Raw genomic sequence first — 23256 nt, forward strand, 5'->3', positions numbered from 1 at the left:
TTGAAATGTACATTTTCCCTAGATGAAAAAAGACAAGTTATAGCGAAATTAACGCTTTCTATTAATATTTTTTTCTTTTTTTTTAATTGTAGTTTTTCCACGAAAACCGAATATAGTACCAACTTTATTGCAAAATCAAAACAATAATAATAAATTGTACTTTTGCTCATATGTATTTTACTGTTTTTTTTTTATATACATGTATGTTCGATAAAATAAAAGCACTGTTTAAGCTTTCTACTGATTTCATTCACTGCGAAAATGCATACTGAATTATTGCGGAATCCGACGGACTCTACTTTATCAGAACACAAACAAAAAAGTCAAAAAACAACACACAACAAATACAACAGTATTGAAACAGAGTTGATTCGGCCCATTTCGTGGGCATTCAATTACATTTGGAATTAAAATTGTAGGAAATTTATGACTTTTTTGAAACATTACGAAAATATCTGTTCTCATGGCATCACCTTATAAGTCCATCCTATCTTCCCTTGAAAACCGCTTTACCTCTTTGATTGGGTTTCGAATCCGATTGGCGGCAGCCTACCATCGCCGTTGTACCAGTTCGGCTTTGAAATATTTCAAGGGACGCGTTGTTATCGGAAAAACCCGAATTGAGTAATTTTGTTCGTCTAATATTTTCTTTATAGTAAGGAAATTCAGGAATTCCGAATATTTGCAAAGCTATTGATTCTTGATTAAAAGGGATAAGCATGTACGTATGTATAATTGAAATATAGATTTCAATCTTATGTGAGGTTTTTATTTCAGGGCACGAGATATTTCTCCTCCCGGAGAAACAGAAAAAAGCAAAGATACTAAGGAAAGCAGCAAAGATGTTGCAAAGGTTGCTAACAACAAAGTGAGTTCGTCGTCGACTAACCGTGGAAGAGAACGTGATAGAAGGAGGCGGGGAAGTGCATCTTCCAGCAGTGATTCAAGTGACAGGTGAGATTCGTGGAGGAAACAATATTTTTTTTATAACCTCATATTTACGAACAGTTCATCGGACAGCAGCTCATCTCGCAGCAGTTCCGGTTCAGGATCGCGCTCAAGCTCCTCAAGTTCTAGCGGCTCTTCGTCTTCTTCGTCATCTTCTTCTTCCCGTAAAAGTGGTTCCCGCTCTCATTCTCGCAGTCCACCACCCAAAAGACGTGAGCGTTCCCGTAGTCCGCTACCAAAGCGTCGTGAACGCTCTAGAAGTCCACCTACTAAACCTGTGAGAGAGCGCACGCGATCAAGATCACGCAGTCCCCCTCCAAAGACTAGAGAGCGGACCAGGTCTCGCTCGCCGCCACCAAAACGTCGTGAAAGATCGCGTAGCCCGGTGGCTAAACCTCGAGACCGTACACGTACTCGTTCTCGTAGTCCTGCTCCTAAAGTTAGAGAACGTTCACAAACACCCAAACCCACACGCATTCATATTGGACGTTTAACTCGAAATGTTACTAAGGACCATGTAGTCGAGATATTCAGCTGCTTTGGGGAAGTGAAAAATGTAGAATTTCCAACCGACCGTTATCATCCAAACTTTGGTCGTGGTATTGCCTATGTGGAGTACGCTACACACGAGGAATGTGAAGCTGCCATAAAGCAAATGGATGGTGGTCAAATCGATGGGCAAGAAATTAATGTATCAGCTGTACTAACCCCGAAAGCTCGAATTCCACAAAGACGTCCTTCGCCTGTGAATAGACGAGGAAACGAGCGCTGGCGGGCATCTCCCCGTTTCAACAGATTTAACAGAAACAACAGGCGCTCACCTCCGCGTGGAGGACGTCGTTCACCACTTCGCAGACGTTCTCGAACTCCTATTCGACGACGTAGACGCAGCAGTTCAGATAGTTCCCGCTAATAATTTACCAAGACAGGCAATTTGTAAAAATAAATAAATTGTCAAGTTATAAATTACGAATCCATAAAAACATATATAATGTATGTATCAAATATACATCGTAAATTTTAATGAATATAATTTTTATAATCAGGTAATAATTAAAATTCATCAAATAATAAATTTGAAATTAGTGAAGAAAGGTGCATTCTTCGTTTGAAAGAGGACAACCTTGTGGATGATTTTCGTGAAAAAAGCATAAACGTTTCTTGGTGGTCTTTGGTATGTGGCTATTCGCAACCTTATACTGTGGCCTGCGTATTTTTACTAAGTCTGGCTTAACAATTTCAAAGATTTCATGTTTATTACGTAGCAAGGTTTTAAGACCTCCGCATTCCGATTTAATTTGCTTCAAATCTTCCTTTCCTAGTTTTTCAGCTATTTTTGTCATTTCTAATGTACATCCAACCAACCACTCTTCATTAGAGGTATTAGCAGTGGCGCTGTTTCCGTTCAGGAGCAGAAGAAATATTTTCATGACAATGTTGTTTATTACGGCCTCGTCAATCTGCGTACAGTTGCGAACCAGTTCTACTTTGCCTCGCAATTTAATTTCATCTTGTGTGAAATTTGGGTGCATTTGTTTCTCTTCGCACACAAACTGTTTTATATCATTAATTTTGTTTAAGTGCATAGTTGAGGAATAGTTACGACTTCGACCAATAAGTGCCATTCGTTTAGTGCTTGGGATTTTCAAGCGGTCCTTTTCGGTTTCAAATCCACATTGCATGGATATATTTTGAGTGTACGTAATGAAATCGTTGTAAGTAGAAACCGAAGAATTTCTCCTTTGAAATTTGTTACCGGAGAATTCAAAGGCGCAACAGGGCAGAAGGAAGTAATTCATTCGATAGTTGTTAATTGCAGCCAAAACTGGAACCCACGGCGAAAGTTCATCTGAATGGTTTCCAATTATCCAATTTACATCAACTGGTAAATTAAAATTCAGTGGGTCAATAGTTTGTTCGTACAGATATTGGGCAACATTACTGGAATAGTAAGACCAAATCTTTCGTGATCTAACATCAAAGCCATAACCTTTAAAACCTTCTTCTATTAAAATATAGACAAGGAGACCGTTACCACAACCTAAGTCGGCAAATGCTTCCACCGAAGTATTATTTAAATCACTGGCTTGCCACAGCGTTATAAGATATGCCGCTATTGCTAAATCTTCATATATAAACTTTAATGGATCCGTTGACTCATTTGCTTCGTTCCATAACTAAAAGAACACAATGAACATTATTTAGTGTTTATATGTACATACGTTTGAGTTTTATTTATGCATATCTACCTGCAAAGCTTTTTCGCTGTATTTTCTTTTTAGTTCCTTGTAAAGACAGTTGTATTTTTCAATGTCGACCAAGCATAATGAACCATTATTTCCAGCAGTTTCTGTATTTTTACCTTTTGAAAGAACCCACTTCAAAAGTTTAGGTTTTAAAACATAATTGAACCATCTTACAGATCGTTCCGTATCAGCCAACGGATTTAGATTTTCTATGCTGAAGTCGCCGTTGCGAAACTTGACTTCAAAATCATCCATGTCATCGGATTTAAATGTAAATTTAAATGAATCCTTGCGAAAGTCTAAAGAAAATTGCTAGCCCAGCAATAAGATTTGTTTGAAGAAAATTCGCTTAAGGCCACATACCCAATATACCAACGGCTTCGATATTGTTTTGCTGTTTCTTTGGTAAGCATTTGTCGTGGACCCCGGAGGGTCCGAACTGTCTCAGCGGAGAAAGGGGACATAGTGTGCTGGCGGGCGCTGGCTGTTGGCGTTAGAGCTCCGGCTGTGGCTCAGTCTGGGGCGCGGTTCTTGCCAACACACCATGTCCAGAGACAGCTGACAAAAAAACTAAATTGAAACCAGCTCTGGATGGGATAACAACACAGGGTCATACTTACTTTACGGCAGGCACGTTATTCGCCTTCTTACTCGCACTTACCGCTATGGATTCGCTCTTCAGGGGGCACTGAGACATCCTACAGTGCCCTGGACGGCCCACCCCAACCATGGTATCCGTTGTCCAACAGTTTTGGATACCCCAGAATCGTCTCCCCGTTCCCCCTCTACAGCATGGTGCACTACCCCTTCCTTACCTTAATGATCTACTCTTCCATAGCGAAATGAGAATACTAAGCCAAGTGGAATTTCATTTCTACGTTATAAAAGGTATGTATGGGCTTTATTTAGAGGTTACATCCTCTGATTTTGATTCTATACGTTAAATTAACATTGATCAAAATATTTAAATGTTAAAGAAAGCTTTATAATTACTGCAATTTACAAAAACAAAAAAAAAACGCAATTTTAAGGCAATGCAAAGTAAGAAATTCAATTAATTAGATAAAGATTAAAACAAATCAAACTTCTAAAATCAATCCAAAAGGACTTAAAAAAAAAATAAAAAAATTACAATATATATATATAACTGTTTTTTTTTCTTTTCAGAAAAGTGCCTTTGTTGCGTCTGTCAGATCGCCGGACTGGAATGCTTCGACGACGGCTCCCCTGGATAGCAAGACAATTTGGTAGCGGAGGTGCCCTGGATCTCCCTTTTTATGTTCTTGGTAAGTATGTATAGGTAGTTCGTGTAATGTCTTACCCTCAATAAAAATATATAATTTCTTGTTTTTCTTTTTTTTTCTTTTAGCCAACCTGCAGGGACAACATTAAACGACCAAAGGGTCTTTTATTTAAAGTGTATTCCTAGTGCCCTAGAATGAGCTCACCCTACTTCCTAGGTTGTATCGTCCGTTCAATCACCGGACTGCAGATATGAAACCCAATGTCTACCCTGTTTGCTGCCTAAGTTATTCTGTTTTCTTTTTTTTTTATTTCTTATATTTTTATTCCAGGATGTGTGTCAAGCTAAGTTTCTCTGTGTATCGTTCTAAGTATTGAACATATAAAAAGGAGCATACATCGGCCTACCTTGGCACCTACGGGCTGCTGGTGCAAAATTCCCTCGGGGACACTGGAGCAGATGGCGGCGGTGGAACCAATGATGAAGCTGGAGATGCTGATGAGATGATGATGTTGTTGAGGATGGAAATGTTGACGTTGCCGTGGATGACGATGGTTAAAATTGCAGTAGAGGTGGGTATTTATTATTTGACAAAAAGTTTTTGTTGTTCTGTTTAGTCTTTGCTATGTTTTATTCGTGGCTCAAATTAACGTTCTTTTTCAAAGCTTTTTATATTTCACAGGATCTTTTTTCCTTAGCATTAATTAGCACTAATAAGTTTATTTAGCTTTAAGTTGATCTAAAGTAACTTCAGCTTTTTTACTACAAAAGCTAGCCTTTATTCCTTTCACAAAAAAAAGGAACATTTATTTGCTTTTAAATAAAAAACTTTATGCCTTTGGCATCACATATTCTGATTTGTTTTTTTTTCTCTTTTGTTTGTCAAGCTCACAATCAAAGGTTTGTAGAACACAACATAACCTTTTCTTTTTTTTAAAGTTTTCTCTCTTTTTGAAACACCACTTTCAACACTCTTGAGTACACCACCTCTTACTGCTTGCACGGCTCCATCCAAAAAGAACTCGTCATCTTCCCTTTACTGTCCATCATGGTTCCCCCAAGCCATCATGTCCACCGAGGAACCATCATAAAATTTTGTTTTCCAAAATAGCAAAAACAAACAACATATGGTTTCCTCGATTTTCATTGTAGTAGTTACCTTTGTATGTGGAGGTAACATATGCTGGTATCGCAGGGTTGCATTCACCAGCTGCCATAAAAAAAACAGACTGTTCAAACCCAGATGTCGCTCTTCTCTAATCAGACATAGGGTGACACGCTACAAACCCAATCATCCTTTAGACGTCACCGTCATAGGATGGGAGGGAAAAACAAATTTTTGTCATGTATATAATAACATAACGTGTGAACGTAGCATTAGTCAAACCTATCTCAGTGGGTGTAGCCTCCTTAAGAAAAAGTAATTCTTCTCCAATAAATGTACCTTGGGCTATAAGTATACCTTGAGTCGAGTAGTACCTATCCGGTACTCGACTAACCAGTTATACCTTCCTTAGACATACCTTGATCAAATTAATTATATCACTAAAGCGGACGGACGGAAAAAATATGCTGAATAAGCATTTAAATTAAAAGGTAAGTAAAAGTGGTAAAACTAAATATTGTGAAATAAAAACGAAAAAAAATAAAATAAAATAAGCATATAAAAATGCTTTGGATAAAAAAATTACAAGGTGCGTCCAAAAAAAACCAAAAAAAGTGCGGTAAACTTTACGCGTGTGCGTGTGTGTGTGTATAGAAATGAATGGACGAGTAACTACGCCAAAAAAAACTTAATAAAAAAACTCTACTTGCCTAACAAAACGCAATAAAAATGAAATGTAAATAAACAAAAGTGTAATGTATAGAAAATTATATGCCGGCCGTGGAGGAATTCCCATGAAAAAGTGAATTATAAGATAAAAATTGTTATACGGTGCTGTGTGTGTGTGAATGGAACCAAACGGCAGTAAACCAAAATAACAGGCACCGGCCAGTAAATAATGCCGGACAAAGAATTAATAGGAAAAAAAAGGTAAAAACCTAAATTTTTAATAACCAACAGTGAAAATTGGCAGAAAAATAAATTTAAGTGGTTATGTACAAATCATATGTGGTTTGCAAAACGTAACCTACAAAAAAAACTAACTAAAAAAAATTCAACCAAAAAAAAAACGGTTTAATTTGATGTGCAAGTGTGTGTGACTTTAAGTGCGTATTACTTTACGGTATCCCTACCATCATCTGTAAACCACTCAAATCATGAATGGAGGTGGGGGTGCTAAAACCAAACTGAGTGCCAAGACAAATTACTCCGCAAAAAGTGAAGTGTGAGAAACCAACAAAAACAATTGCGGAAAATGTGTGTGTGTCATGTGCCTAATGTAATGCAAACATAGAACAGGTGTTAACACTCTCTTCTTCTTGTGATTTAAACAGATCGAAAGAAACCGAACGATAATGAAATGCTGTGAATCATTTATAAGTTCAATGAACGCAAAGTGAAAGTGTTGTGAGAAAGTTAAAGTAAAATCAAGGTAAAATCTCAACTTGGAAAACGGGAAAAAAAATAAAAGAAAATTTATAAAAATTGTGTAAACACAAAAAAAATTAAAGGAAATGGAAAATTAGAAATTTTCGAAATAAAAATAAAAAACTCTACCAAAGAAAATTTTCGGAACCAAAGCTAAAATGTTTGAATGAAATTAATGTGAAACAAAAGAATTATTTCAGTGAAAATACATACACCAAAGTTAAAAATGTAAAAAAAACAATATAAACAAAATTGAAGTCTATTTTCGTTTGGTCAAATAAGTGAAAATAACAAGCCGCTAATTTAAATCAGAAAAACTTTAAATGACAAAAAAAAACAAGAATCTAAAAAAAACTACGAAGCTCCCAAAGATAAAAATACAATGAGATTCAAAAGCAAAAATTCCTCAAAATTCTAAACTTCAAACAAAAAAAAATAAAAACAAAAATTCCTCTAAAAAAATTAAAAATATCAAACCAAAGGAAAATCTTAAAATAATAAATAATTTTAGAAAAAAAAATTGCATTTTGACTAAACAAACTTTCTTCTTGGTTCTCTTTCCAGATGCTGCAACGACACCAAACTCGCATCGGCCGCTTCGCTTGAGAGCACGGACCATACCAGACGTGGACCAGCGACATAATGTGCCCAGGGCAGATGAACTGGTAATTGTCAAATAAATAATACGCCACGGCGTATTCTTTATTACTCCTCTCAGCCCCCTACTTGCACTCACCACGGCATCCCTCGCCCCATGTCCAAGATGCCATAGCGATAGAAAGACGGGTCGGCCCGACATACACCGAGGTCGTCAAGAGGCTCTACCGTGGTTGAGTGATCTCCTGGGGCCGGCATCGAAAGATGACAATCTCTCGTCCGGACAAAACGCCTTCCGCCGCAACTCGCGCTCCATGTCCAAGATGCCATAGTGATAGAAAGACGGGTCACCCACTGCGAGGTTGACAGCGAGCTCTCCGGCGGTCGAGGCACCCCAGATAGGCAGAGAGAAATGGCACTACCTCGTTCTAACCCCTGTGCACATTACACCACTGGAACACTCCTGGCGGCCCCGCACTCGCGACTGCGTAAGACCACGAGTTTCGTCGCTCTCAGTCCCCGACGGATAATTCAGGTAAGTATAAGGTAAGTATAAAGTTCCAATCCTCTAGGTCCATTTACTCATCGTACACACACACACGTCCTTCACCGCCTGTTGACCATGGGATGTAACTTGCAAGGAATTTTATGGAAGCAATTCAACTGACCATCTATAGACGGTTTCGCCTAAACTGCCGCCCAAGGCGAACAAAAAAAAAAATCTAAGTTTAACCCAGAAACTGCGTGCCTGCCAAAACTAAAGCTAAGTATCCTTAAATCTAAAATTAAAAGATAATTCAAATTCTAATTCATTTCAATACTTATCCTACAGCCTACTATTCTATTGCCTTACATCTACTATCCTTGGATTCCTAAGGAGGATTTGGAAAGTACCATAAACCAGGTAAGTGATTGCTACTTCCTCATCAAAGGTGTCGCCGTAGTATAGCGATCTATCATCGTTATGCCTATTGCTTAAGATCCTTCGCGTGGTATACCCCTATTGTCCTGCCTTTCAAGTCTTCAATCTCGTAAAGACATCTTCCCACCGGGCGTACAATCCGACATCTCAAATACTTTTTGTTGAGTTTGGCATTAACGCCCTTACTAAAATCGCTCAATTGGTGATTTCGACGGTATACCTCTTGACCCGGGAAGAATCGAACCGCTCTAGCCCTTGTATTACACTTAACGGCCCTGCCTGTATAGGCCTTCGATATGTTCTTTCGAAGCCGTTCCCTTACGAGTTCCAATTGGGTAGCCTTAGGCAAAGCGGCATACTCCGGGTCCTTCATGACATCTAACTGGCGAGCCAACCTGTACACGCTTCCATGAGTTACCATATTTGTTCCAAATAGAGCAAAATATGGTGTCATACCCGTGGAAGCATGTACCGAAGATCGCAGGGCACATTCGATGGCCGAGATATTCTGGTCCCACTCCTTCTGATCTTCCTGCAAATAGGACCTTATTGCTGCCAGTATAGATTGGTTCACTCGCTCCGAAGCGTTAGCCTGGGGCGAGTAAAGACCTGTCCTGAAATGGGTGACCCCATAGGCTTCGAGGAAAGCAGTAAAATCCTTGCTCGTGAACTGCTTACCGTTATCAGACATCAGGGTCTCAGGCACGCCAAACTTATGGAAAACCTCTGTCGTCAAGAACCGGATTACGTTGCGCGATGTGGCCCTTCCCATGGGTTTGAGCAAAACAAACTTGGTGAGGTGGTCCAGAACGATAAATATGAACGAATTTCCGGTCTTCGACCGAACATAAGGCCCCAGAAAATCTACATAGACTTTTTGGAACGGCCTATCGATCTGGACTTCCTCACCCATGGGCTGCTGCATATTCTGGAAATTAGGCTTCGACTCCTTACATGTCTGGCATCTCTGCACGTAAGCTCGCACTTGAGCACCCATATTCGGCCAGTAAAACATCTCCTTCAAACGCCTCAAGGTCTTGTGAAAGCCTGAGTGGGCGGCCGTTGGTGGGTTATGTGCCTTGGCGATAGCCTCCGAGGTTACCTCCTCTGGTACCCATAGCTTCCAGGCGAACTCTTCGCTGGGTATATCTGTGGTCACCGGAACCGTCCTTTTATAGAGGCGACCATCCTTAACGCGAAGATCAGGCAACCTTTCTCCATTCTCCTCGACCACCCTTACCTTCTCGAGGTAGTTTTCGGCCCTGAACTCCGGTGCGTCCATGTCCAACAAGCGCCAGAAACCAAGCTCATCCATATTATACCGTGAGAGAGCGTCAGGCACCACATTCTGGCTTCCTCGCCGATGCTCAATCTCAAAGCTATGCCCTTGAAGCAATAAGCTCCACCGGGCCAATCGTCCGCTTAACTCCTTGTTGGACATTAGCCATTTTAGGGACGAATGGTCGGTGATTACCGTGAAGGGCATAAGCTCAATATATGGCCTGAATTTCTTGAGTGCCACGACTACCGCCAGACACTCTCGCTCTGTTACGGAATAATTTTTCTGAGCTGCCGTTAACTTCTTTGAAACGTAGGCTATTGGGTGCTCTCCGCCGTCATCGTCCTTTTGAAAAAGAACTCCTCCCACACCCACATCCGAAGCGTCGCATTGGACATAAAAATGTCTTTCAAAATCGGGGTGCCTCAGGACGGGACTCCTCGTAAGAGCCTCTTTTAACTTTTCAAAAGCAGATTTCGCTGCCTCTCCAAATTCGAAGGTCTTCCCCTTTTTCAATGTATTAAAAATGGGCTCGGCAATTGTGGCATAATCTGCTATAAACCGGCGGTACCACCCAGTCATTCCCGTGAAGCTTCGTACTTGCTTCGCACTTTTGGGGAAGGCAAAATCCATTATGGCCGATACCTTACCAGGGTCTGGCTTCAACCGGCCTCCACCGACGATGTACCCCAGATAGCGCAATTCTCGGAAACAAAATTTTGACTTGGCCACATTAATTGTGAGGCCGGCCTGCGTGAGCAGAACAGCCACTTGTCTCAGCAGCTCTAGGTGCGTCCCGAAATCTGGAGCCACGATTAGCAAGTCGTCCAGGTAGACGAACACCCTCTCACGCAGATGTGCAGGGATGACTTTATCCATTAACCTACATAACCTTTGGGCCGCGTTACACAGCCCAAAAGGCATAACGGTAAAATGGTATAAAGGCCTCCCTGGAACGGTAAAAGCGGTCTTCTCCCGGCTTTTCATATCGAGCGGGATTTGCCAGAAAGCATCTTTCAAATCCACACTCGAAATGAAATGCGTATCTCCAAGCCGGCTGAGCAGGCCCTCTATGTTTGGGAGCGGATAAGCATCCTTAACCGTAAGGGCATTGAGCTTCCGGGCGTCCAGGCATAGTCGGTTTTTTGTGCCCTTTCGGACTAAAGTCACCGGGTTATTCCATGGGCTTTGGCTTGGCTCAATGACCTTCATGTCAAGCATTCTGTCCAGCTCGGCAAACATTAAGCGCTGCACAGCTGGAGAGACGGGATAGTGCCTTTGTTTTACCGGTTCCGCATCTGCAGTGTCGATAATGTGCATCTCTAGAGAGGTCTTGCCCAAACCTCGATGCTCAAAGGATGGATAACGCTCAATTACCGTGGCCAATCTTCTCTCCTCATCTTCGTTTAAGGCGTGACGGGATGGGTCAACTGGTTCTTCATCCTCTTCAGCCCCCAGGGACAAACTCTCGACGCTGGCCACCAACTTAAAAGCCTTCATAAAATCGATGCCCAGGTATAGGGCCTTGCTCAAGGCTGGGACCAAAAAGAACTCAATCTGTTTCTCAAGTTTCTTAACTTTTACCTTCACTCGGATGCGGCCTACGACCTCTAGGGGTGTCTCGTCCGCTGTATGAACTACGGCTCTATATGCAAATATGGGAATCCTGGCCTTTTCGACCCTTTCAATGCAATTCTGGCCAAGGCAACTCACCGTGGCGCCACTGTCCAACAGTCCCTCGACCTCTTCCTCACCAATCTTTATCCGCATGTAAAGCCGGGAATCTTCACCCTCATACAATTTCGCAGAGGCTATTTCTTTTCTAAGGTCTTTCCTTTTCTTGTACCTGAGCCTGGCTTTCTCCATTCTTGTCTTATTCACCTTGAGGTTACCTTCGCTAAAAATTCTGTTTCTAACCTCTTGGTACTTCGCCCTCCTTATGGTCCAAGGCGTTATTTCCTTTAATCTCAATTCAGAATTTAATTCATTCTCCAATTCATTCTTAATCCTATCCTTATTCTCTAAAATAGTTACTCCAGCGGAGTCCTGCTCCACATGATCGGCTACTACTGGGGGTGCATCGGTTTCGGGCGCGTTTCCCCCTCTCTCGGGCCCGCTTGTCGGTTTCCCTGACACCGCGGACATTTGGGTTTCACCACGTTCTCCATCCCGCACCCATAGCAAAACAGTTTCCTTGTGGTGGATGGGCAGTCCACAAAACCGTGGCCCTTCTCCCGGCAGTTCCAACAGATATAATTGGACTGCCTACTGATGGCTTCTATTTCCAGTTCCGGCTCCTCTTGGTCATATTCCAGCTCATTTACTCTAGGGGCAAATTGCTGGCGGTGTGCCTGAGCGAACTGCCTTTGATTCGCTAGCAGCAACTCCGCCTTCCTACACTCCTCTCTGAAGTGCTGCAACCCATACATTCTTATCGGAAAGACCAGCGCCGCCATTGCCTGTTTGAGATTGCCTTTCATCATCTCCACCATCATCTCCTCCCTCATGGGCTCCCGTTGCTGGTGGCGAAGGCGCAGCATAGCGCTACAGAAGTCCTCGAACGACTCGTGGGACCCTTGCCTTCGGTCCATCATCCTCCTCTGTATATCGAAGTCGCTCTCGAACTTCCGAAACTGCGCCAGGAATGCCTGTTTCAATTCCGGATAACTGCGAATGTACCCCAACCTCCTCTGCATCCAGTACCACTCCTCCGCCGGTCCCTCCAGCAGCTGTGGGAACTTCACCAGCACCTCATCCCACTCACACCGATAATCCTCCCGAAGCTGTTCTATACGGAACATAAAATCCTCGGCGCTCATCGACTTCGTGGTGCCATCAAACTTCACCCGCCATTTCTCCACATCTATTCTTCTAATGGCCTGACGATTCGGAATAGGCGAAACTTGCGGGTAATGTGGCGCCGGCGCGTTTACGGCATCCGGAAGATATGTGTTTCTGTCACCCAGGTGGTACTGCTCCGGTGGTGGATGAGGGGATGGCCACCCATCCGGTGGTCCCTGCGGGGCGTCTACGGCTGGAAAGGTTTGGTACTGATTCATTGTTGGCTCTCGGTACTCGCTGCCTCTCGGAATTCGATTCGATGGTGGTATCTGCTGGCCTACGGCCGTGTGTGGCTGCGCTGGTTGTGCGGTCGCTGTCTGTGGGACGCCTGTGCCCATCGGAACATTTAAGTGGGCCAAGCTCTGCTGTACAAGCTGGGGTACCAGCTGCCTCAACTTCTCATCGAGTAACCTGATGAGCTCTAACTGTCCCACACCAATGGCCGAATCTATGACCGCGTTTAGGGAACCTCCTTCTCGTGGAGCTTGGTAAAGCGCCTGGCGTGCAGCATTCGTCTCCCGGTTCTCTCTACGTTCTCTCTGGACCGTCTGAGCTGTCAAGCTGCTGAACTCCGGCGTGTCCGGAGTTATACGTACGTCCGACATATCCGATACCGACAAGGCTGGACTGGAAACCGCGGACGTGACCATCATGGGGGTGACTGTTGCTGTTGTTGTGGCCATTGCCATTGCCGAGGCTGCTGCTGTGGTCGTAATGGCTGTCGCCATGTTGGTTACTGTGGTTGTTGTTGTTGCCATAGCCGATGTGGTCGGATCAGGAACCTCACTAGTGTAACTATTTGCTCTGGTATTGACCATTAAACCTACTCCAACCTATAACCTATACTACTAATTAAACTTGATGACAATTCCAAATTACCAAATTCAGCCAACTCAAACTCTAAATACACTAATTATGTCTTCTTCTTTAAACGCAGATATGAAAACCAAAATTCACAAACAAGGTAGAAAGTGTAGTGCATATATCCTACTATAAGGTGGGGAACAAGTGAGAGAAGAGCAAATCTAAGCGGATAAGCGAAGCATTCTAAGTTTCCAAATAGGACTTCTCCAAACGTATCCGGAAACTGCTTTCTCTGCCGTAATGTATTGTATGACCCTGAGATGCTGTAGTATATTGGTATTACGTTTGCTACCTACGGACATAACCACACGGCTGTTGTTGAAAACATAAAGATAAACCCAACAACGTCTCATGTGCTTTGGCTCATGGGTATGATTGTATTAAGCGGACGGACAGGTAAGCAAAAGTAATTTGGGCTATTGCAGTTAACTATTGTATATAATGGCATCTCCTTCTCTCCTCAGGCCCGTCGCAAACGAAATGCGGATACCAAAATCCTTAAACTTCGTGACTTACGGGAGTTAAAGATTAGTAAAACACCGTGCCACATCCTGCATCTAACCAGCTTCCAGTCACCACCAGTTTGGCACGCGATCCAAGCTTTTGAAAACTTACGATCGGGACTCAATCCGGTAACCGAAATCCGATCAGTTGCTGGCTGTGGCGATAAAATGATGCGGTCAACCCGATAACTCGGGCCCCATGTTGCGGGCGCCATTCTTGTCGTGGACCCCGGAGGGTCCGAACTGTCTCAGCGGAGAAAGGGGACATAGTGTGCTGGCGGGCGCTGGCTGTTGGCGTTAGAGCTCCGGCTGTGGCTCAGTCTGGGGCGCGGTTCTTGCCAACACACCATGTCCAGAGACAGCTGACAAAAAAACTAAATTGAAACCAGCTCTGGATGGGATAACAACACAGGGTCATACTTACTTTACGGCAGGCACGTTATTCGCCTTCTTACTCGCACTTACCGCTATGGATTCGCTCTTCAGGGGGCACTGAGACATCCTACAGTGCCCTGGACGGCCCACCCCAACCATGGTATCCGTTGTCCAACAGTTTTGGATACCCCAGAATCGTCTCCCCGTTCCCCCTCTACAGCATGGTGCACTACCCCTTCCTTACCTTAATGATCTACTCTTCCATAGCGAAATGAGAATACTAAGCCAAGTGGAATTTCATTTCTACGTTATAAAAGGTATGTATGGGCTTTATTTAGAGGTTACATCCTCTGATTTTGATTCTATACGTTAAATTAACATTGATCAAAATATTTAAATGTTAAAGAAAGCTTTATAATTACTGCAATTTACAAAAACAAAAAAAAAAACGCAATTTTAAGGCAATGCAAAGTAAGAAATTCAATTAATTAGATAAAGATTAAAACAAATCAAACTTCTAAAATCAATCCAAAAGGACTTAAAAAAAAAATAAAAAAATTACAATATATATATATAACTGTTTTTTTTTCTTTTCAGAAAAGTGCCTTTGTTGCGTCTGTCAGATCGCCGGACTGGAATGCTTCGACGACGGCTCCCCTGGATAGCAAGACAATTTGGTAGCGGAGGTGCCCTGGATCTCCCTTTTTATGTTCTTGGTAAGTATGTATAGGTAGTTCGTGTAATGTCTTACCCTCAATAAAAATATATAATTTCTTGTTTTTCTTTTTTTTTCTTTTAGCCAACCTGCAGGGACAACATTAAACGACCAAAGGGTCTTTTATTTAAAGTGTATTCCTAGTGCCCTAGAATGAGCTCACCCTACTTCCTAGGTTGTATCGTCCGTTCAATCACCGGACTGCAGATATGAAACCCAATGTCTACCCTGTTTGCTGCCTAAGTTATTCTGTTTTCTTTTTTTTTTATTTCTTATATTTTTATTCCAGGATGTGTGTCAAGCTAAGTTTCTCTGTGTATCGTTCTAAGTATTGAACATATAAAAAGGAGCATACATCGGCCTACCTTGGCACCTACGGGCTGCTGGTGCAAAATTCCCTCGGGGACACTGGAGCAGATGGCGGCGGTGGAACCAATGATGAAGCTGGAGATGCTGATGAGATGATGATGTTGTTGAGGATGGAAATGTTGACGTTGCCGTGGATGACGATGGTTAAAATTGCAGTAGAGGTGGGTATTTATTATTTGACAAAAAGTTTTTGTTGTTCTGTTTAGTCTTTGCTATGTTTTATTCGTGGCTCAAATTAACGTTCTTTTTCAAAGCTTTTTATATTTCACAGGATCTTTTTTCCTTAGCATTAATTAGCACTAATAAGTTTATTTAGCTTTAAGTTGATCTAAAGTAACTTCAGCTTTTTTACTACAAAAGCTAGCCTTTATTCCTTTCACAAAAAAAAGGAACATTTATTTGCTTTTAAATAAAAAACTTTATGCCTTTGGCATCACATATTCTGATTTGTTTTTTTTTCTCTTTTGTTTGTCAAGCTCACAATCAAAGGTTTGTAGAACACAACATAACCTTTTCTTTTTTTTAAAGTTTTCTCTCTTTTTGAAACACCACTTTCAACACTCTTGAGTACACCACCTCTTACTGCTTGCACGGCTCCATCCAAAAAGAACTCGTCATCTTCCCTTTACTGTCCATCATGGTTCCCCCAAGCCATCATGTCCACCGAGGAACCATCATAAAATTTTGTTTTCCAAAATAGCAAAAACAAACAACATATGGTTTCCTCGATTTTCATTGTAGTAGTTACCTTTGTATGTGGAGGTAACATATGCTGGTATCGCAGGGTTGCATTCACCAGCTGCCATAAAAAAAACAGACTGTTCAAACCCAGATGTCGCTCTTCTCTAATCAGACATAGGGTGACACGCTACACATTTCATGTCAATAACAAAACCTTCACAAGCTCTATCTTGGTTATTTGAAATATCCTGAAGGTGCTTAAATAGCATTCCCGTTGGAACCGAGACCTGCTCATCAGTCTGCGAAAGAATTTCTACCCTTTTAATAACACAGGCACATATTGTGCGATTTATTGTATGGTAGTTCTTTAAAAGAATTGAAATGACGCTCCAGAATTGTTCTCTATTAATTGTGGATGCCATTTTGCCATTGACAAATTGCAATCTGCTTTTAAGTTCGTTTTTTACTCAATAAGAACTGTTTATGCTTTGCGAAAACGAGGTGTTTCGATTACAGCTGATTGACCATTGACCGGCTGATCTACTCACACATGAAGGTTTATCGTCAACTTTGCACATTTTAATAATACAGAAATCAAGCAAAACTCAAATATATTCGCAATAAAAGAACGAACGCATGGTAAACTAGAGAACTTGGGCATTTAATAATTATATAAATATATCTGTAGTTTGAACATATTTAGTAATTGTTAATTAAATAGATGCAATGATTTATCGTTGCACAAATCGTAAACTGGGAACAGTACATGTGGCATTAGCACAACATTTGAATACGATCAGATTCGTGTCAAGAATCGTTCTTATGTAATTTTGTTAACTTTCGCAAATTGTTTTATTTTTTACGGTAAATAATTTGCAGTTTGCACACTTCTTTTGTAGTTAATATTTTGACCGAGAATGTCCTTCGTCCGCCAAATAACTAAATTTTCGCAATATGCAAAAATTCAGTCTTATTTCAAGGTTTGTGATTTGATGAGTATTTGGCAAAGGAAAACTTACAAGTGATTATAAAAATTGTTCACAGAATATATCAGCTGCACCAGTCTTTCATGTAAGAAGTTATGGAAGTGTACCCGCCGATGATCCATCTACGTTTCCTGGTGCAAAAGCACCATTTATTTCAAAACCAGAAATGATCATGCCAACCGATGTTGCGCCGATTCCAATTTACCGTGTTATGGACTCAGAGGGTGTCATTGTGGATTCAACACAAGATCCTCAATTAGGCGAAGGTTTGGTCAAGAAAATGTTCCGAGACATGGTCATGCTTAACACAATGGATAAGATTTTGTACGAATCTCAACGGCAGGGTCGCATATCATTTTACATGACGAATTTTGGGGAAGAAGCTAGTCACATTGGCAGCGCCGCTGCTCTGGAGATGCGCGATTTGATATACGGACAGTACAGAGAAGCTGGCGTTTTAGTCTGGAGAGGTTTTACAATTGAACAGTTCGTTGATCAATGTTATGGCAATGATGCCGATATTGGAAGAGGCAAGCAAATGCCAGTGCATTATGGTTCCAAAGAACTTAATTTTGTAACTATTTCAAGTCCACTTTGTAAGTTAGGACCCGGGATTTTTCATGAATCAAATTTTCAATTTCGTATTTCGTTTCAAGCAACCCAGATGCCACAGGCAGTGGGAGCAGCCTACGCATTTAAGCGTCAACAGAATAATGACCGAATTGTTGTTTGCTATTTCGGTGAAGGTGCTGCTTCTGAAGGAGATGCCCATGCTGCCTTTAATTTTGCTGCTACATTGGATTGTCCTGTCATTCTTTTCTGGTATTTGCAGTAATTGCTCGTTTAAGACTCCATTTAAAACGATTTTACTATTCTAGCCGAAACAATGGCTTCGCCATTTCGACCCCATCAACTGAACAATATAAAGGGGATGGGATCGCAGGAAGAGGACCTGCCTATGGAATTGCTACCATGCGTGTCGATGGTACTGACGTGTTTGCTGTTTACAATGCAATGAAGAAAGCACGTGAATACGTCTTGCGAGAAAATAAACCTATTATATTTGAAGCCATGGCATATCGGTATGCTTGGTATATTTAAATCTGTCTACATACGCGGAAGTAATTAAACATTCTATATCTTATAGTGTCGGCCACCATTCCACCTCAGATGATTCAACTGCATACCGTTCGGCCGAAGAAATTGAAGTTTGGAACTCGAAGGAACATCCCATATCCAAGCTTCAAAAATACATGAGAACGAAGGGCTGGTTCAACGAAGATGAAGAAAATGCTTTTGTCAAGGACATTCGTAAGCAGGTCTTAAAGCAGATTTCAGTTTCGGAGAAAAAGTTGAAACCAAATTGGAGGGAAATGTTCGAAGGTGTTTATGACGAAGTACCACAGCATTTGAAAGAACAAATGCAAGAATTGGAAAAGCACATAGCTGCACATAGCGACTTCTATCCTTTGAAGCATTTCAAAAATTAAATTGTTTTGGCAGCGAATGCTATTCTAATACCCAACACGGGAATCTTTTAAAGTGCATTTATTAGTTTTTAAGTAGCAATGTGTATATTATATTTCGATTAAAAAGTTCACTGTACTTGAGAAACTTTGCGTATATCAATTAGCTCATACTTTATTGGTTAGTTGGAAAACTATATCTTACATTTGTTTGTTGACGAAAATAAATTTTAACAAAACTATCATTTAGAAAGGTCTTCATTCATTTTGTTTAGGACCAAATGAAATATTTCAATGAAATTGCAACACACATATGTATTTATTTTAATCGGAATGAACGAAGTTATGGGCAATCAATAAAAACCTTTAATAAAATCTTAACGAACACAAAATAGAACTATGTTAATGTCCAAAACCCAAGGCAATATGTCCCACATATTTTTAATTGGTGCGTAGTTGGTAGTCTCCATTCTGTGTAATATAGCGCACCCAGGGTAAAGCCTGATAGCCGCTTTTTTCTATGATCTTCAAATAGCGCACTTGAATTCCAGATGTTGTAAAGTAAGGTATTTCGAAGTGAACCTGTATAGGAGGTTTGCCTTCCAAGCTGTCCTCACTTTTAACACTCGGTAGACCGAAGTGGGCTCGCATTAAATACTCCTTGCCGCCTGGAAAAGACTTGACTGTCCAAATAACGGCATTCTGTTCGGGAGCATATTTGCAGCTTCCAATTGTCGTCTTGAATTTTGGAGAGTCGGCGTCAGCTGGTACCGGAATGATTATTTCAACATTGTTGGCTGTAGAGCGTCGCTTAAACTGAGATTTGGCTTTGATCATGTATTCAACTCGAGAATGCTCATGGCGTTCAATGACGGATTCGATCCATATCAGCGGTTTAACCTGAAATAAAGAAATTAAACATAACCACCATCTACTACAAAGTATACTTATAAGGCTACATACGTGTGTATTCAGCCTGTACGACATTAATTCAAATTCGCCGTCGGGTGGTATGAAAGAAATAGTTCGATCATTTTCAAAACGCGAAAGTCGAACGCATTGATGAAACTTGACATCTTCAAGTTCCACCGATTTGGATTTTCCTCGACCAGTGCTTTCAAACAAGACCTTGTCATTGAGACCCAATCTCAGTTCTGGCATGCCAGACAGATAGACCCTCATTTTAATGGCACCAACGATCTCGCTACGAAGAACGTTTCCATTTGCGTTTGCCAGTAAATTAACCGATTCGATGACGTCCAAAAACACTTCGTTCTTCCGATATTTAATACCTTCTGAGCGCCACGACACTGCATTTGTCACAGCCATCGGTATACGGGGTTGTATCTCTAGCTTATGACCTTCTTGCGTAATATATTCCTGAAGTATCTTGGAATCAGTTGTTTGTGGGTATCCGAAGTCAATAAGCTCATCCAGCAGCTCGTATATTATAACAAAGTTATCACGTATGGACTCCTCTTCTAATTCTTTAAAATACTCGATAAATACTTGAGCAATCTTGTGCAGAAACACGAATACAAGGGCTATGTTTACGTTCTTGTTGCGGGGTGTTGTGGAAACGATGTACAAATTATTTGTTTTTATATAGGCAAAGGTGCAATCCGCCGTTTGCAAAATGGGCGTGATCATGCCCTCTTCCTCCTTCTCCATTAGCAATGGCATAAACTTGTCAATTACCGCCATGTCCATGTTGTCTCCCCGATAATTTCGAGATATCAACACCTTTCCCTTCACATCCAACACATATATGGCTGACGAAGACATCTTATTCTGCCACTTTGGTCAAAGTAAGTAGTCCAGTCAATACACAAAAATATGAGTCAGTAAAACAAAACAAATACTCTTTCGAACTACCTAAAAGCCAAACGTCATTGGTTTCAAATTAAAGTTGAGCCACTTTTGTTGAAACGAAACTAGGCGACGATGTAAATATAGTGCACTATAAAAAATAAAATATAAATTTATATTTAGCGAGAAAACTGAAAAACCTTACGTCGACTACCTGCGTGAATTTAACGAAGTCGCTATCTTTCGATAACAAAAATTCTTGTAATTCACAGGGTGACCCAAAGTGAAAAAATTAACAAGTAGGGAAATTATCTAGATACATTTAATTAGAAGCTGAGTATGCACCAAAGATATATTCATTTACAGGTATTGGCAGTTGCCCAACAACAAAATATTGAGTGCACTATACGTCAAAATCAGTGATTAGTGCAACTCTGACTTTGTTGTTGTTGTAGTAGCAGTGTGTGGTACACTGACGCGACAGCCCTTGCCGATGAAGGAATTCATCGGATCAATCCAGTACGTACAACCGGCTGCCATGGGATTGACTCTGATTTTGTGTATGTTACGAGTTCGCGCCATCTTTCGTTGTTTGTGTGTGTATGGTTCTTAACTATAAAACACACACACACAACCAAAACTCGTGGACAGATAGTGCACTTCGCGAGAAAAAATTGCACTCAGCTGTTTACGGAACACTACCTGTAAATTATGTCATGTATGCACCTCTAGCGAAATTTTCGGTTTCAGCTAAGATACAATATATTCATTTACAGGTATTGGCAGTTGCCCAGAAACAAAATATTGAGTGCACTATATGTCAAAATCAGTGATTAGTACAACTCTGATTTTGAGTATGTTACTAGTTCGCGCAATTTTTCGTTTTTTGTGTATGTAATGGTTCTTAACTATAATACACACACACAACCAAGACTTGTTGACAGATAGTGTACTTAGCGTGAAAAAATTGTACTCAGCTGTTTACGCTACACTACCTGGTAATGATGTCATGGTTGCAGCCAAGACTTTATATCACCACTTGTGTTTAATACAAGCTGGCGACAAATATCGATTTATAATTTTGGCCGAATTTTAATCATTTGTGGCTAAAAAAGTACATAGTGCTGCTTTTATTCGTTTTTATTTGCAAATAACTTGGTTTCATGTTGCATGAAGCTATTGAAACATACATTTTGATTCGTAGTTGCAAGAAAAAAATCACCAAGTCCTATTATGACACGCTGTTACGCAAAGAAAATTTCATTTGAGATGCGTACCAAGAGAATTTTCGGTAACGGCACCACTAACGAAAATGTCGTTTAGATATGTCAGTGTATTTCTAATGGTAATGAAAATTTCGCCAGAGGTGCATACTGCGCTATAGGTAGGAGCAGTTGGCCAACAACAAAAACCGATGGCACTATCTGTCAAAATCAGTGTTTGGTGCAACTCTGATTTTGAGTATGTTACTAGCTCGTGACATTTTTCGTTGTTTGTGTGTGTTATGGCTCTTAACGATAAGCACACACAACCGAACGCTATGAAAACTCGTTGACAGATAGTGTACTTTGGAAGAAAAAATTTTACTCAGCTGTTTGCGGTACATTAGCTGTAAATAAATATATTTTGGAAATTATCAACGATTTTCTGCGGCTAGCGACGGCAGAAAATTATACCTGCTTGAAATTAATGGTGTCGCTAACTTTCGACAGCAACTTTTTCTAAATTCAAAGTGACAAATTTAAAAAGTACGGAAATTGTAAATGCAAATTTTGCCCATGAACATTCCACTAAGGAACAGGGGCAAACTTTTCACATATCAATGAGTGCAGTCCGATTCAAGTTTAAGCTCAATGATAAGGGACCTCCTTTTTTAGCCGAGTCCGAACGGCGTGCCGCAGTGCGATACATCTTTGAAGAGAAGTTTTACATGGCATAGTACCTCACAAATGTTGCCAGCATTAGGAGGAGAAAACCACTGCTGAAAAATTTTTTTGATGGTCTCGCCAGGATTCGAACTCAGGCGTTCAGCGTCATAGGCGGACATGCTAACCTCTGCGCTACGGTGAAATTATCAACCATTTTATATCGCTAGCTACGGCAGAAAATTGTGATTTTAGCAATTGTGCATGGATTTTAGCGAATAACTTTTATCATGGAGGCCAAAAAAGCCTTTGTATACAACAAAATTAACGTAATTTGCTAGAGGAATATCATACTTGAGTCCGGGACACGCCAAGTCCCGAACAAAGTTTTCCAGACTCGGTTTTGACATTGGTCGTCAAAACAGCCTGGAGGCCAGAAGGGGGGCACTGATTCTAGCCTGGTGTCTAGGTATGGACTTCGTTCAAAAAATACGAGTTGCTCTTTAAAGAGGATGTCGATACCTTCAATTTGACGTACAGGTGTTGTATTTAGGTTAGGTTGAAAAGAGCCCGGCCGACACGGGATAACTTGAGCACTACACAGGCTGGAATTTTGAGCGCCGACTTGTGCGGATAGTGGAAAGCTTCGTTTTTATGGGGAGTATGGAGCTGCAAATGCTGTCAGAGATTTTGAGAGGAGAGTCTCAGTGAGGGTTCAAGTGGCACTGGCTCTTATTTAATTACCAATGTGCCAATGATACTCGGCATATTCACTTGTCTGACCCAACAGCTTGGTGAAAGCTCTCCTGGTCCCGATGATATAAGTGCGCAGTGGCAATTCATTGTCCATTCCAATGGAATGGTAATGAAGCCGAGAATGCGGCATACAGCAGAGGAAAAAAAGGAAGGAGAGGAATCGCGAAAAAGGAGAGAGGAGAAACGTCTAGTCCGCAGAAAGCGTACTGTATGAAAGATTAAAATCTAAAGTCAATGAGATAATTGGGCCCTATCAAT

The 23256-nt window shown here is 41.1% G+C and overlaps 4 protein-coding genes and 2 long non-coding RNA genes across 9 annotated transcripts; 4 read left to right on the forward strand and 2 right to left on the reverse strand.

Moving 5' to 3' along the window:
• The first annotated feature begins 584 nt into the window (after positions 1-584).
• LOC106089576 (RNA-binding protein with serine-rich domain 1-B) lies at positions 585-1972 on the forward strand. 2 transcript variants are annotated; one of them, XM_013255455.2, is made up of 3 exons: positions 585-721; positions 778-954; positions 1009-1972. In XM_013255455.2, coding segments are annotated over exons 1-3 (1032 nt in total). In that variant the 5' UTR covers positions 585-719; the 3' UTR covers positions 1862-1972. The 2 variants fall into 2 exon arrangements, with proteins under 2 accessions (XP_013110909.1, XP_013110910.1); XM_013255456.2 differs by having other exon boundaries at positions 1024-1972.
• LOC106089575 (probable tRNA (uracil-O(2)-)-methyltransferase) lies at positions 1915-16641 on the reverse strand. The gene is made up of 4 exons (XM_013255454.2): positions 16309-16641; positions 3558-3604; positions 3198-3493; positions 1915-3125 (listed from the first exon to the last, which is right to left on the reverse strand). The coding sequence occupies exons 1-4, from the start codon at positions 16536-16538 to the stop codon at positions 2031-2033; spliced, it is 1668 nt and encodes a 555-aa protein (XP_013110908.1). The 5' UTR covers positions 16539-16641; the 3' UTR covers positions 1915-2030.
• Positions 3607-5180, forward strand: LOC131995240 (uncharacterized). Its single transcript, XR_009397311.1, has 3 exons — positions 3607-4082; positions 4362-4480; positions 4564-5180. It is a non-coding gene; the product is annotated as an uncharacterized LOC131995240 (long non-coding RNA).
• On the forward strand, positions 12154-15759 carry LOC131995239 (uncharacterized). The gene is made up of 4 exons (XR_009397310.1): positions 12154-13869; positions 13938-14668; positions 14949-15067; positions 15151-15759. It is a non-coding gene; the product is annotated as an uncharacterized LOC131995239 (long non-coding RNA).
• A 278-nt stretch (positions 16642-16919) lies between the features above and the next one.
• LOC106089573 (2-oxoisovalerate dehydrogenase subunit alpha, mitochondrial) lies at positions 16920-18813 on the forward strand. Its single transcript, XM_013255451.2, has 5 exons — positions 16920-17096; positions 17161-17698; positions 17759-17924; positions 17981-18184; positions 18250-18813. The coding sequence occupies exons 1-5, from the start codon at positions 17034-17036 to the stop codon at positions 18590-18592; spliced, it is 1314 nt and encodes a 437-aa protein (XP_013110905.1). The 5' UTR covers positions 16920-17033; the 3' UTR covers positions 18593-18813.
• A 50-nt stretch (positions 18814-18863) lies between these two features.
• Positions 18864-20633, reverse strand: LOC106089574 (AP-1 complex subunit mu-1). Of its 3 annotated transcripts, XM_013255453.2 has the most exons (4): positions 20583-20632; positions 20444-20528; positions 19532-20365; positions 18864-19468 (listed from the first exon to the last, which is right to left on the reverse strand). In XM_013255453.2, exons 3-4 carry the CDS (start codon positions 20351-20353, stop codon positions 19010-19012), a joined length of 1281 nt encoding a protein of 426 aa, XP_013110907.1. In that variant the 5' UTR covers positions 20354-20365; positions 20444-20528; positions 20583-20632; the 3' UTR covers positions 18864-19009. The 3 variants fall into 3 exon arrangements, with proteins under 3 accessions (XP_013110907.1, XP_013110906.1, XP_059219555.1); XM_013255452.2 differs by having other exon boundaries at positions 19532-20528; positions 20592-20633; XM_059363572.1 differs by having other exon boundaries at positions 19532-20528; positions 20583-20631.
• Between the last annotated feature and the right edge of the window lie 2623 nt (positions 20634-23256).

Source organism: Stomoxys calcitrans, chromosome 2, assembly GCF_963082655.1.
Source record: "Stomoxys calcitrans chromosome 2, idStoCalc2.1, whole genome shotgun sequence".
In the NCBI taxonomy this organism is placed as follows: domain Eukaryota; kingdom Metazoa; phylum Arthropoda; class Insecta; order Diptera; family Muscidae; genus Stomoxys; species Stomoxys calcitrans.

Bases quoted from the DNA above. Each gene is read 5' to 3' on its own strand.
- LOC106089576 (XM_013255455.2), top strand. The intron at 955-1,008 runs GTGAGATTCGTG...ATTTACGAACAG, and splicing joins AGCAGTGATTCAAGTGACAG to TTCATCGGACAGCAGCTCAT.
- LOC106089575 (XM_013255454.2), bottom strand. From the start codon at position 16,538: ATGGCATCCACAATTAATAGAGAACAATTCTGGAGCGTCATTTCAATT. The intron at 3,605-16,308 runs TGTAGCGTGTCA...CCACGACAAATG, and splicing joins TTTGTTATTGACATGAAATG to CTTACCAAAGAAACAGCAAA. The intron at 3,126-3,197 runs GTAGATATGCAT...GTGTTCTTTTAG, and splicing joins ACAGCGAAAAAGCTTTGCAG to TTATGGAACGAAGCAAATGA.
- LOC106089573 (XM_013255451.2), top strand. From the start codon at position 17,034: ATGTCCTTCGTCCGCCAAATAACTAAATTTTCGCAATATGCAAAAATT. The intron at 17,925-17,980 runs GTATTTGCAGTA...TTACTATTCTAG, and splicing joins TGTCCTGTCATTCTTTTCTG to CCGAAACAATGGCTTCGCCA. The intron at 18,185-18,249 runs GTATGCTTGGTA...TATATCTTATAG, and splicing joins TTTGAAGCCATGGCATATCG to TGTCGGCCACCATTCCACCT.
- LOC106089574 (XM_013255452.2), bottom strand. From the start codon at position 20,353: ATGTCTTCGTCAGCCATATATGTGTTGGATGTGAAGGGAAAGGTGTTG. The intron at 19,469-19,531 runs GTATGTAGCCTT...TCTTTATTTCAG, and splicing joins CGTACAGGCTGAATACACAC to GTTAAACCGCTGATATGGAT.